Genomic DNA, 12,565 nt, shown 5'->3' with positions numbered 1-12,565 from the left:
GCCCCTCCCGTTGGGATGCTGCACCCCTGGGATCCAGGATAATGGGGCCCCAGCAGGAAAGGCAGAACCTGTCAAGTCAGAGTCTCCAAGCTCCAGGAGCTACACCTGGTTGGCAGCACAGCTCCAGCTGCCCAGGCAGGCCTGGCTGGCACAGGGCACAGGCTCATGGCCAGAGCTTGTTGGCCCTGGGCCAGTCTCTTGGGGCCGAGGTAATGTGGGGCCCAGAGCTGGAGCTGAGGGCTGAATGCCCCTCTCCCCAGCTCATTAGCAAACATCTGGGCTCAGGAAAACGACTGACCTGGAATGTGACTGGGCTGCAAGGAGCTGCCCCCTCCAGGGTCCCTGGGGAATGTAAGCTCCCTCCTGCAGGGCATGGGGCTCCAGCCAGCTGTTTCCTCTAATCCTGTCAGCCTGGCCTCCTTGGGGGTCCAAACTTTTGCAGTCTCCTGGAGAAAGCAGAGTGAAAGCAGCCAAAAGCCTTCCTTCTTGCTCAGGCTCACAGCCTGAGAACATCCACTGGACCCCGGTCAGCACTGCTAAGAGCTGAGGGGAAGAGCCGCAGTCTCCCTACATGGTCTGACTCCATGCTCTTCATCATTCATGGGGCTCTGTGCAAACTATTCCATGCTTGTGCCTAGGTTTCTCAATCTGCCAAACGCAGTAAGGAAGAACATATAGTCCAGGCATGTTGCTAACATTCATTCACTTATTTAACAAATATTCATTGTGTTCACCACGTGCCAGGCAGCTATGAGATGTTGGGGACCCAATAATGGCCTCGGCCAATAAAGACCCAACTTTTCAGAGCCTAAGAAATGAGAGAGGAAGGTATCATAGGAAGCCAGCAGATGGGAGGATTTTATGCTTGTGTGGGAACTAAGCTAGGTGAGTAAGGTGGTGGGGGAGGGGAGAGTTCTTGAGAAGCTTCCAGAAAACAAGGCAGAGGTGATGTTTAAGGTGAGATTCTGAGAAGGAGCCAGGATTGAAGGAGATAAATGGATGCAAAGTACTGGGCACAGTTCCTGGAAAATAGCACGTGCTCCATAAAAGGAAAGCTACTTTAGGGAGGTTCGTATACACAGGGCAGCAGAGGCTCTGGAGTCAGATTCCCTGGATGGAGGCCAGATGGTAACACAAAGCTTCCTCGCCTTCCTCCAGGGGCACACTTGCTGAGCCTCAGTTTCCTCATCTGGCAATTAGGAACATTAGTGATTTCCTGAGATGAAACTGGGAGACACAGGCAGTTAAAGGCTGCGGGGAGGGGGAGAGGGGAGTCACATTCTTCAGAGGCGCTGACACTGGTAAGCTGCCCTTGCTCAAGTAAGCAACCCTACTTAAACTCAGTGGGTCAGGGCTGGAGGGGTGGCTCAGTGGTTACGGGTATGTACTGCCCTTCCTGAGGACCCCAGTTTGATTCCCAGAACCCACGTCAGGAAACTCACAACCTCCAGCAACTCCAGCTCCAGGGGAATTCAATGCTTCACCTCTTCAAGTGCCTGCGCTCACACCCACAGACCCCTTCCCCATGTATATATAAGCATACTAATAAAAGTATTTTTAATGTGGGTCACAAAAATACATTTGTACATACACACTTAAGACACGAAAGTTGGAAGGGAACCTTCTGAGGACTGAGAAGGGGAAGAAAATAAGAAAGGAAATGAGGAAATATATCAAAGTCTGTACCTATGTATGAAATCGAGAATACTTTTTTTAAAATGTTGCTTCATTTTATTGTGTCTGGATGTTTTGCCTGCATGTATGTCTGTGCACCACACATATGTAGTACACCTGGAGGCCGGAAGGGGCCATTGGATTTAGTAGAACTGGAGTTATAGATGATTGAGAGCCACTATGTAGGTGCCAGGAATTGAAACAAGGTCCTCCGGAAGAACAGTGCTCTTAACCTCTGAGTCATCTTTCCAGCCTTGAGAATAAACAAGTGGTTCTGTTTTTAAGTTTTAGACAGGATTTCACTGTGTAGCCCTGGATGACCTGCAGCTCTCTGTGTAGCCCAGGTTGGCCTCAAAGTGACAGAGATCCACCTGCCTCTGCCTCAGTACTGGGATTAAAGACTTGAGCCACCTTGCCTGGTGAATAGATAACATTTTTAGTGATCCAGTGAGGGGCCTGCATATCAAACAGCATGCATGGGCTCTGCTGCTGGTGACCATGTCAGAGGAGCTGCAGGTGGCAATTGAAGTCAGCCCACCAGGAGGCAAATCCCTGGTGGGTAAATCTCATACAGGCAAGATCTAGAGACCACAGACTCCAGAATGTCTTTTGCTTCTGCTGTGCCTTCACATGTTTGCTGCTGCCATATTTCTCTGATAATCTGGTACGGTGTGAATAATGGTGGGAGATCCTCACTGCCTATAATGTAGTGTGTTTATCTCATGGAAATACCCCATTCTACTGGGCATTTTTATCTGTGGTTATGAAGATGATTTCTTCTTAAGTTAATGTTCCTAGTGTCTAATTGATAATAATTATGTTAGTTTAAATAGAATTTTGATGATTAAAAATTTATACAAGGAAATGTCACACAGCTAGGGCCTATGCATCTCACCTAAGGAGCTGCATAGATCACAGCTCAGGTTAATGATTAAGGAAAACAACTGAGTCCCCAGGAACAAGGCTGGCTCAAATTCTTTTAATCTTAATGTTGGAAGATGTGTTCACAGGTTTCGGAGTGCATTATAGCTGAAACAAAGCTTTGGAATGACCTCAGGTTAGATTAAGATATTTTAATAATAGCTTTGAGGTTGGGGATCAAAAAACAAAGCAGCCCCATTATTACTAGCTGATGTACTTTCCTTGCAAGATGATTAATTCCTTGTAATTCCCAATTCTGCCCTCAACTTCCTGATAGAAAAAACTATTGATGAGTGGGTATGCACCCTAAAGGTTTAAAGTAGATCTGACTGTTTTTTATGTATGTTTAGGTTTGTGGTTCAAGATTCCTTATACGATGACCTTCAAGATAAGTAATACAGTGATTGGTCCTTTCTTTGTAACTGCAGCACGCAGCCTACCTGTGAAAGAACTGGCTGAGAAGAATAGCTTGCTTGCCTACACTGTCAACCTACAACAAGGTGCTTGGGCATGAATGTATGAGGGTTCTTGGGATGATTTGTTTTTCACCTGTAATATGTAAAATGTTAAATCATATAAGGGAAATGAAAAACATGGTTTTTAAAAATAATTTATTTTATTTTTATGTGCTTTAGTGTTTTGCCTGCATGTATGCCTGTGTGAGGGGTCACTGGAGTCACAGACAGTTGTGAGCTGCCATGTGGATGCTGGGAATTGAACCCGGGTCCTCTGGAAAAGGAGTCAGTGCTCCCAACTGCGGAGCCATCTCTCCAGCCCAAAAGACATGTTTTTTACTTGATTCATTGTAATCATTCACTTGAAAAATAGAATACATCCACACTGTAATTTTATATTGCTTGAAAGAATTTGTTGGGGTAGATAAGCTGTAGTGGGAAATGGAGAGAATAAAAAAGATAGAGTGAGAAGGAGAACATCAGGAGAGACAGAAGGGACATTTCTGGATAGAGGTAGGAAAACACAGAACACAGAATAAAGAATACAGAAGAAGGAAACCATCAAGAGAGTGTGTATCTTTTCCCTTACCCCCTCAGATAAAATAGTCACAGTACGCCAACTCAGTGGATTCCCTCTGAGCCCTGTGCTGCTGGAGGCTGGCCCCCCAGGTAGCAAAACTCTGCCCCCAGGAAATGGAAGTTACTATTACTACTGCACTGTCCTCTCCCACAGAGGAAGAAGACTGGCCCACATTCACTTAGCAAACCAGTAGCAGAAAGGTCTGGGCCCAGAACCAGATGTTCTGTCTTTGGGCCTATGCATTCATGGCTGTGCCCTCTGGGTCTGGGGAAGCAAGCAAGGAAGGGTGACTATCGGCCATGGTCTGCTCCCCAGTGATGTGGGAAGTGATGCCTTGGCCAGTCCTGGACAGTACGGATGAAGTCCCAGGGAAAAGCTTTCTTTCTTTTCTTCCCTCCATTTTTTTAGTGCTGTAGAATGCGCGTGTATGTTTGTGTGTGTCCCTGCGTACACGTGTGTGTGTGTGTGTGCGTGTGCGTGCGTGTGTGTGTGTGTGTGTGTGTGTGTGTGTACATAATGTGGGTTCTGGGTTGTGGGGATGGAGCTCAGGCTGTCAGGCTAGGTGGGAGGGCCTTTCCCTGCTGAACCTTTTCTCTAGCCCATGAAGAGATCCTGATGCCCTTCTCAGGGTGGGAGACCGAGGCGAGGCCTCCAGTTCAGGAGGGAAGGAGGGTGGCAAGGTCAGAGAACTGAAGCTGATGGACTCTGAGATGGAAATACCAACCCCACAACGGTTTATTTTCTGCTTCCCAGATGAGCCTCCCCAACAGAAATGAGCTTGTATGTGCCGCCCAGCCTAACAGGGAGGAGTGCTGTGGGCTGCATCCCATACCCTCACGCTCCTGTACCACTCCCACTCTGAAACAGACAGCACTGAGTTCTCGTCTGTATCAATCAGCCTAGAAATGGCACCAACTAGTTCTCAGGTCACTCTCCACATTCTCTGTTTCTTCCATTTCTCAGCTCCCAGCAGCCCACAAAGTACGCAATGAGCGGGAGGATTTTTCTGCCTTCTTAGAGAGTTAGCCTACTATCCCACAGGGCAGGGTTTTCCTTGACATTTCTGTGCTCTAGATAAATTCATTAGGAGAAAAAAAACAACAAAAATCCATCCGGACTGGTCTATAGCTCAGCGGTAAACACTTGCCTAGCACGCTTGAAATTCTAGGCTTGGTCCTACTGTGGCAGAAACATACAAAACCTTTGTGGACATGGCTGCTGGGTAATGTATTTCATGCTTTACCTCCTCTGACTGTTTGCCAGCCCTCAAGAGGCAGTCTCAGTAGATAAAGGAAAGATCGAACATCCTTTCTTTTTTTTTTTTAAATAAATACATATATGTATGTATGTATGTATACACACACACACACACACACACACACACACACACACACACACACACACATATATTTAGTTTGAGACAGGGTTTCTCTGTGTGTAACCACCGTGGCTGTCCTGGAACTCGCTCTGTAGACCAGGCTGGCCTCGAACTCACTGAGATCCACCTGCCTCTGCCTCCCAAGAGCTGGCATTACAGGCGTGCGCCACCACCGCCACCCAGTCTACCATCATTTCTATACTCAACAAAATGAGTTTTCTTCACAAAGCAGGCAGAACCCGGTTTTATCTGTAATAGAGGGACGCTGAAGTCTAGAGTGCGGGGAGCCTTTGATTTCTCAGGCACAGGCTACTGTATGAGGACAAAACCAACCCCCTACAGTCTGTATGGAAAGCAATTCTTCGGATGGTAATATGTGATCATGGTATTAGCTCACTGGCCATTTCATTTTCCTCCTCAGTGATATCCCGTCTGTACTGTGATGCTGGAGGAGACAGGGCTCATCACAGTCTTCCAGTGAGTGCCAGGAGATTGGGAGACTGGTTGCTCATGGTTACACAGAGCCAGGTGCTGGGATGAGAGCAGGGGACAGACTAGAACAGTGGTTCTCAACCTGTGGGTCGCAACCCTCTGACAAACCTCTATCTCCAAAATTATTTACAATACGGTTTGTAACAAAAGCAAAATCACAGTTATGAAGTACCAACAAAAATAATTTTATGGGTGAGGATCACAACACGAGGCACTGTATTAAAGGGTCGCAGCGTTAGGAAGGTTGAGAACCATTGCTCTAGAGTGAAGAAGAGGGAAGTCTTTCTCCAGGCTGAAGTCACTGACCCACAGTGATCAGTCAAGGTCACCCGCTGAAAGAGAAAGTTAGTTTAAGGAGCTTAAAAATATTTAAAAGTGGGGGAAGCAGCCAGGTGGTGCTGGCACACGCCTTTAATCCCAGCACTTGGGAGGCAGAGCCAGGCAGATCTCTGAGTTTGAGGCCAGCCTGGTCTACAGAGCGAGATTCAGAACAGGCACCAAAACTACACTGAGAAACCCTGTCTCAAAAAAACGCCCCCCACCAAAAAAAAAGTAGGGGAAGCATGGTAGTGAACGCCTTTAATCCCAGCAATTGGGAGACAGAGGCAGGTGGGTCTCTGTGACTTCAAAGCCAGCCTGGTCGACATAGGACAGTCAAGAATACATATATATATGAGAACCTGTTTCAGAAAAAAGGGGGGCATGGGGTTGGGTGGAGGCTGTCTCACAGAATAAGAAATATTGGGTTTAGCTTATTTATTTGTTTTGATTTCTCAATATAGAGTTTCTGTGGGTAGACCAGGCTGGCCTTGAACTCATAGTGATCCACCTGCCTCTGCCTCCCGAGTGCTGATATTAAAGGCTTGAGCCACCATGCCTGGTGAATAATGGGTTTAGAAAATCATATACAGATGCTATGATACTTAGGGTTTCAAATGTGTCACCCCATGGGGCTGTGGAGATAGCTTAGTCAGTAAAGAGCCTGCCATGCAAGCATGAGGAGGATCTGAGTCTGGATCCCCAGAACTCATATAAAAATCCAAGCATAAGGATCTGAGTCTGGATCCCCTGAACTCATATAAAAATCCAAGCATGAGGATCTGAGTCTGGATCCCCAGAACTCATATAAAAATCCAAGCATGGCTGGGGAGATGGGCACTGGCTGCTTTTGCAGAGGACCCAAAGTTTGGTCCTCAGCAGCTATATGGCAGCTCACAGCCATGTGTAACTCCAATTCCAGAGGATCCAATCCCTTCTACTGACGCTTGCTGACACTGAATGTTCCTGTACACATAAACTCATACAGGCACACACACAAAATAGTAAATAATAATAACAATAATAAAACAAATCTTTAAAAAAAGAACTATTTCTGAATAATAAATGGATATTTAAAACAAACAAAAACATTGCTGATTTCAAATTGGATCAACTATTCTTACCAGTTTCATTTCAATGAGACAGGCCATTACCAATTCAACTGGCTTAAGTGTAGCAAGTCAAGTTTAAACTGGTTTAAGTCAAATCAAGTTTAAGCACAATCAAACCACTTGGCAAGGGCCCATCCCAGTGTTTGAGGAGCATAGAGCCTGTGGAACAGCCTGGGCTGTGGGGTCAAGGCCAAAGGCATTACTCCATTATTGCCCTCAACCTGCTTGTTCTCGGGTAAGTTCATTCAGCTCCCGAAACCTGTCTTCACTTAGGAAGTGAGGAAAGTGCTATTCTCTCACAGGATTGCTACAGTAACTAAGTGTGGTATATGTCAGAACCGTAACTAGCCTGTACGACATCCTCTATCAATGCTAACCCTACAGTCATCTAAGGCGAGCAAAGTATGTAATGTTGGCTCACACTAGCTAGACACAGGAAATGATGGTAATAAAAGTGGACTTTTCCCCCCTACCTTTCCTCACTTTTTTTTTTTCCTTTCAATTTTTTTTTTTTTTATAAAGATGGGGTCTTAGTATATAGCCCTGGCTGGTCTAGAACTCAGAGATCCACCTGCCTCTTCCTCCTGAGTACTTAAAAGTATTGCTGCTAAGCCCAACTTTCTACCCTCTATCTCTTTCCTATTGAAGGCTCCTCACTTATCCCACCTCCTCCAAGAATTTTTGACATCTCACCGCCCCCCTTGAGCTTCTGAACCCACAAAGTAAGGATCAGATAATCAAAGCCTATTACCCTGGACTGCACAGCAGCAGTCACAGTTCCAGGTTGGAAGCTGTTTTACAGGTTCTCCATTTCTTTGCCATTCTTTTCTCCTCCTTTCCATCCTAGCCTGGTACATGGCCACATCCATGTGCTCAGCAGCAAGTAAGAAAGCTAGAAGTCTTGGTGGTCTCATGAATATGCATCAGAACGAAGCAGAGTGGGGTGGAAAAGACATCTTAACTCTGAGGATGGAGCATTTTCCACTGAATAGGTCTCATTTGAACGGCTCACACTGCTCACCTCGTTCACTCTCCCTGGGAGCATGCAGATTTCAACCTAAACAGCTCTTTTCAACCATCTGACTCCCTGTACTGTGTGGTGAGGACAGAACCTGGGGCCTTGCGCTTACTCTGCAAGCACTCCATCACTGAGCACTATGCCCTGCCCTGGATGGTGTTTTTATAAGCTTTTGCTAATGGCACACCCATTTGAGCCTCAAAGACTACAGGGTGGGCTTTCCCCTGATCTCATTTACAGATGAAGAACCTGAAGTTACAGGCTAGGAACCTCCCCTGGTGCCTGGCAAGTGAGGGATGGAGCAGGCGCTTGGGTCCAGGGCTTGACAGGCGAGCCTGTGGGCCTGACGTCTACTGTCCAGCCCTGCCTCCCCTGCTGCCCATCTGCTCTCTTCCTTCTGCTCCTACATTGCTGTCCTATTCCACACAGAGCTGCCTGTTGGACACAGGACATCTCCCCTGCGCCTGCCCGGGACCACGTTGTTCCCTGATACCATCCATCGGTGTCAGAGTTGAAGTGGCGCTCTCAGCACACTTGAAGGAAGTGATGATGGCTTCCAGATGAGCTTATTATCCTAAATTTAACATTTTTTTCAGCACTTAGAATTTCCACTTTCTCCCTTCCACCCCTGTGCATTTATGCAATTAGAAAGCATGCAACAGGAAACCATTTGAGTCTCAGACCAGTCCGGACAAAGGCAGCCCCAGCTCCATGAACTACATCCTTGTGGAAATACTCTGCAGAGTTTATTTGGACAGGCTCAAAAATAGTCTTTCCAACAATGCAATCAGATTGAACCATGACAAGTAAAATGCAATTATGGGTTGGTTACATTTAAAAAAAAATGTAAACAGAGGTTTGAGAACCAACAGCAAAAACAAGAGCCATCTCCTTCACCCAGTGTCTGCTTCCTGCAGGACTGTGGGGCTGCATTCTTGGGTCTTTTGAGAGCAGTGAGAGGATGACATTCACGCAAAGGGACAGCTCAGCAAAGTGTTCCGAGGCCACTTCTCAGAACAAAGGCATGCTTCTGTAGACAGCAAATGTGTCCCAATAATGGCTCCCCAGCCACTCGGAATGCAAAAACCATTCACCTAAATGAGTTCAAAATACATATTGTTCTGGGCCAAATTATACAGTGTCAAGTTCAGACTGTATGTATTTATGTATGTTGGCAGCGCAGGCCACTTTTGGGGCGCCACAGCTTTGCCCTAGTGTCCTGTGCCCAGCTGGGTTCCCATCAGTAGTGGCTCTTAAACCCATGAATTCCCTTGTGTTTGGTTCCAGAAAGGCAGATGAGAGGTGAACTCAAAGCTCCACAACCCCAAGAGGGACCTGGGCCCCCAGAGGACTTGAATTTCCAATGAAACTTCAAGTAGAACAGAATGCTTCCCCTTGCCAACAAGCTGGAATTTTGTGAAGGCTCGTCTGAGATGGGACACACACACACACACACACACACACACACACACACACACACACGAGATCAGGCTCTGTGCTTCCGATGCTCTCAGCTAAGAGCTATAAGGTGGGAATACAAAACGCTCTGGGACTAGACAAAGAGCCAGCGCTAGCCAGCGCTCCTTTGCCTGGCTTCTGCCCAGAATCATGTCCTCCCGGAGCAGGTTCCTGGGGCACTTCAGCAGAGCTCCAAGGGTGCTGGGAGGACCAGATCCCTGCAAACAGAGGCCTAAAACCTAGGCAATGGTGAGACAGAAGTTCAATCCTACGTCCTGCCTCATTCTGTCTAGATGTGGGGCAGTTTTCCCTTTGTCTTTTTGGATGGGGGAGGGTTGTCATTCTTAACTCTAAAGGGATACTAATATGTAAAGAAAATACAGAGAAGAGCTGCAAGGGAGGAACCCAGCCGCATGACTGTTTCTTCTAACGGCATGGGCTGCTCTGTATGGGTTAAGAGGGCTGTGTGAAAAATAGCCAAGCGGCTGAGGCATGCCATGGCCATGACTTGCTGGCCTGGGCACAGCCCAACTTTGGCAGAGCATCCCTGCCGCCTGTTCAGGTTCACAGCCTAGCTCATGTTTCTGGAAAGGGAGGTAGAACAAAGAATAAGGGAGGAAAAGCAGAGGGAGGGGAGAGGCCACCCTGAATTGACTCCCCAAAGCTCTTTCAAGGACTGAGGTCTAATCAACGTGCCTGACACTGGCTGAGGCCCCTCCAGCTGCCACCTCTGCCTTTCCTGCACTCTAGCTCATGACCTGCCTGTCCTTTCCCAGCTATGAGCACGTCCATCACCCAGAACATCCACAGTGGACACCTACAAAAGCCTGAGCACAAGTGTGCTGTACACATCAGAAGAAACTGGAAAATACTCTGTCATGCTTCACATGAACCCACAAGAACCAAGTCAAGGGGAAGTGGCTCTTTGTCCTCAAACCTCTATATGTCCTTCCATTCAGGCTGTGGCCACCAGCTTCATACTGCCAGTCAGAACTGACATCGCACCAAGTTCCGTGTGGTATTGGGAGTGACATCAATGGAGCAGACGTCAGCACAGCAGGTATGGCCAAGATCAGCCATGGTCCACTGTGAGCCAGTGCGCAGGCCTAGAGCAGCATCAGGAAGGCGCCCCTCAAGACTCCACCATGGCCATCACTGCACAGGGGTACCACCAGTCTCCAGGGGGGTGAGGGTGGGGCGTACAGTAGGGGAGTGGGGAGGACACGCCTGACTGTGGCTTCAAGAGGTCATGGAGTCCACAGCTAGACCATTCAAAGAGAATCCTCCTGCCACAGAAAGGAATGAAGGGCTTGCACTGGGCTTCCCATTTTTAATTTATTTAAGATCACCTCCTTACAATTTCCAAAGAGAAAATACAAAAGAAACAGACTTGGTTTCAAACACATAAACAGTGGCTGGAGTTGAAAGCGTTGCTGATGGCACAGTCCTAGGACGTCAGCGCACTCCAGGGCACTTCAGTATTCCTGAGGAATAAACACGGTTTCTCTTTCCTCCCACTGGGATGTTCTCAGCATAAGTCACTGCTCCTACAAAGCGAGGACATTCGGTTAGAACCGGAAGCAGACGTTCTGAGACCACTGGCTGCTGCCTCAGTCAGACCCCATGGCCCCAATCATGGCCCCAATCATGGCCATCTTTCTGTTCCACCTATTTCACAAGCAGAGGCTCCAGCTGAGAGGGAGAAGACCGGAAGGGGCAGACATGACTGGAGAGTCAGCTGTGACCCAGGAGGTCCCGGTGAGCACCAAGCACAGCTTGACCAGCAGCTGCTGACTCCAGTCACTAGTAGGCTCACCTCTTTAAGATTCTCCCCCTTTGCTGAGTGAGGATACACCTCTCCCACAATCCACTGGGAAGTGAGGAGGAAAAAAGACTATGAAGAAAGTCCCCAGGGTAGTGCACAGGGCCCAGGCCGTGCTTGGCCAGCAATTATCACAGTACAGCCATGCCGCAGAAGCCCCCAGTGGGATTCTGTTCCTCCATGTGAGAAGGATGACAACATCTAGGCACAGACTCAAGTCCAAATGAAGTTACAAGGCCATTTATTTTAGAGCAGCATGTACAAGGCTGCAGAAAATGTAATATTTTCCACAGTACCTCCCAGCCATTAAACATCTACTACGCATAATCACCTCTGATCCATCATCCAGGACAACTCAGCTTGGAACAATAGAAACACTCACAACAATGGAAAGACCCAGCGTTCTGCCTGCCCCTTGCTGTCCACTCTCAGCCAAGCTCTGCTGCCAGGACGGTGAAGAACCAGGGAGAGTGGAACAGCCTGTCACCAGGTCGGGACAACACTCAGCTCTTCTTGAACTAACATTAGACAGAAGCACTGGCTGCTCTTACAGAGGATCCGGGGTCCAACACCCACTTGATGGCTCACAACCATCTATAACTCCAGTCCCGGGGAATCTGGTGCCCCTTTTCTGGCCTCCATGGGTACCAGCATGCACATGGTACACAGACACACATGCACACCAAACACCTATACTCATAAAATAAACGTAGAATAATAAAATTGGTAAAAATTTGAAGAATTCTGTAAGGGAGAGAACTATCAATTCTGTACGTACTTTGACATATTTTCCATGTAGAAGGTACGGGGCCTGTAGGTCGTGCTGACAGTTGGAGTAAGCCATGCCCAGGCCCACGCCAGAACCGAAGGCCAATGGCCACATTCTTCCTATTGGGCATGAAGAGAGAAATCCCAACAGGGAATTGTTAAAATAAAGCTTCCACCCAGCATGTGTGCTCAGCATTCACAAACCCTGAGTAGGCATCACTGCTGACTGACGTGACAGGCCACCACACAGCATTGTAATCCAGCACGCTTATTAAGTGCCTGGGCTGCTAAGTGTGATGCAAACAGCCCAGTCTGTCACCATCTGTGCACCTGAACTAGTTTCTTAACCTTGACAGAAGGAACATGTCAGTAAGGTGTTTGAACTGTTTATTAATTTCACCAACATTCACAAACTTTGGCTATATTCAGTAAACCATGGAGTTTACTTACACGTCTACAATTCTCTAGTTCCAGTCCTTGTCAGTTCTCCATGGAAAAGAGGTCAAGGTGACCTGTTTCGCTTCTAGTCAATATTCCAACTTAAGTTTTCCCAAGGAGGAGACTCAGGA

General features: G+C 47.5%; 1 protein-coding gene across 1 annotated transcript in view; it reads right to left on the bottom strand.

The window, feature by feature from the left end:
* Positions 1–10,722: 10,722 nt before the first annotated feature.
* Positions 10,723–12,565, bottom strand: part of Micos10 (mitochondrial contact site and cristae organizing system subunit 10) — a 29,498-nt gene continuing 27,655 nt past the window's right edge. Inside the window, exons 3-4 of the mRNA XM_052716186.1 lie at positions 12,007–12,116; positions 10,723–10,953 (exon numbers count right to left, since the gene is read on the bottom strand). Coding sequence (XP_052572146.1) covers positions 10,945–10,953; positions 12,007–12,116 — 119 coding nt within the window. The 3' untranslated portion in view covers positions 10,723–10,944. The remainder of the gene's footprint in view (positions 10,954–12,006; positions 12,117–12,565) is intronic.

The sequence above is a fragment of the Peromyscus californicus genome, unplaced genomic scaffold (genome assembly GCF_007827085.1).
Source record: "Peromyscus californicus insignis strain IS unplaced genomic scaffold, ASM782708v3 Scaffold_5__1_contigs__length_169319896, whole genome shotgun sequence".
NCBI classification, from domain to species: Eukaryota; Metazoa; Chordata; class Mammalia; order Rodentia; family Cricetidae; genus Peromyscus; species Peromyscus californicus.
This window is presented reverse-complemented; position numbering and strand designations above follow the sequence as displayed.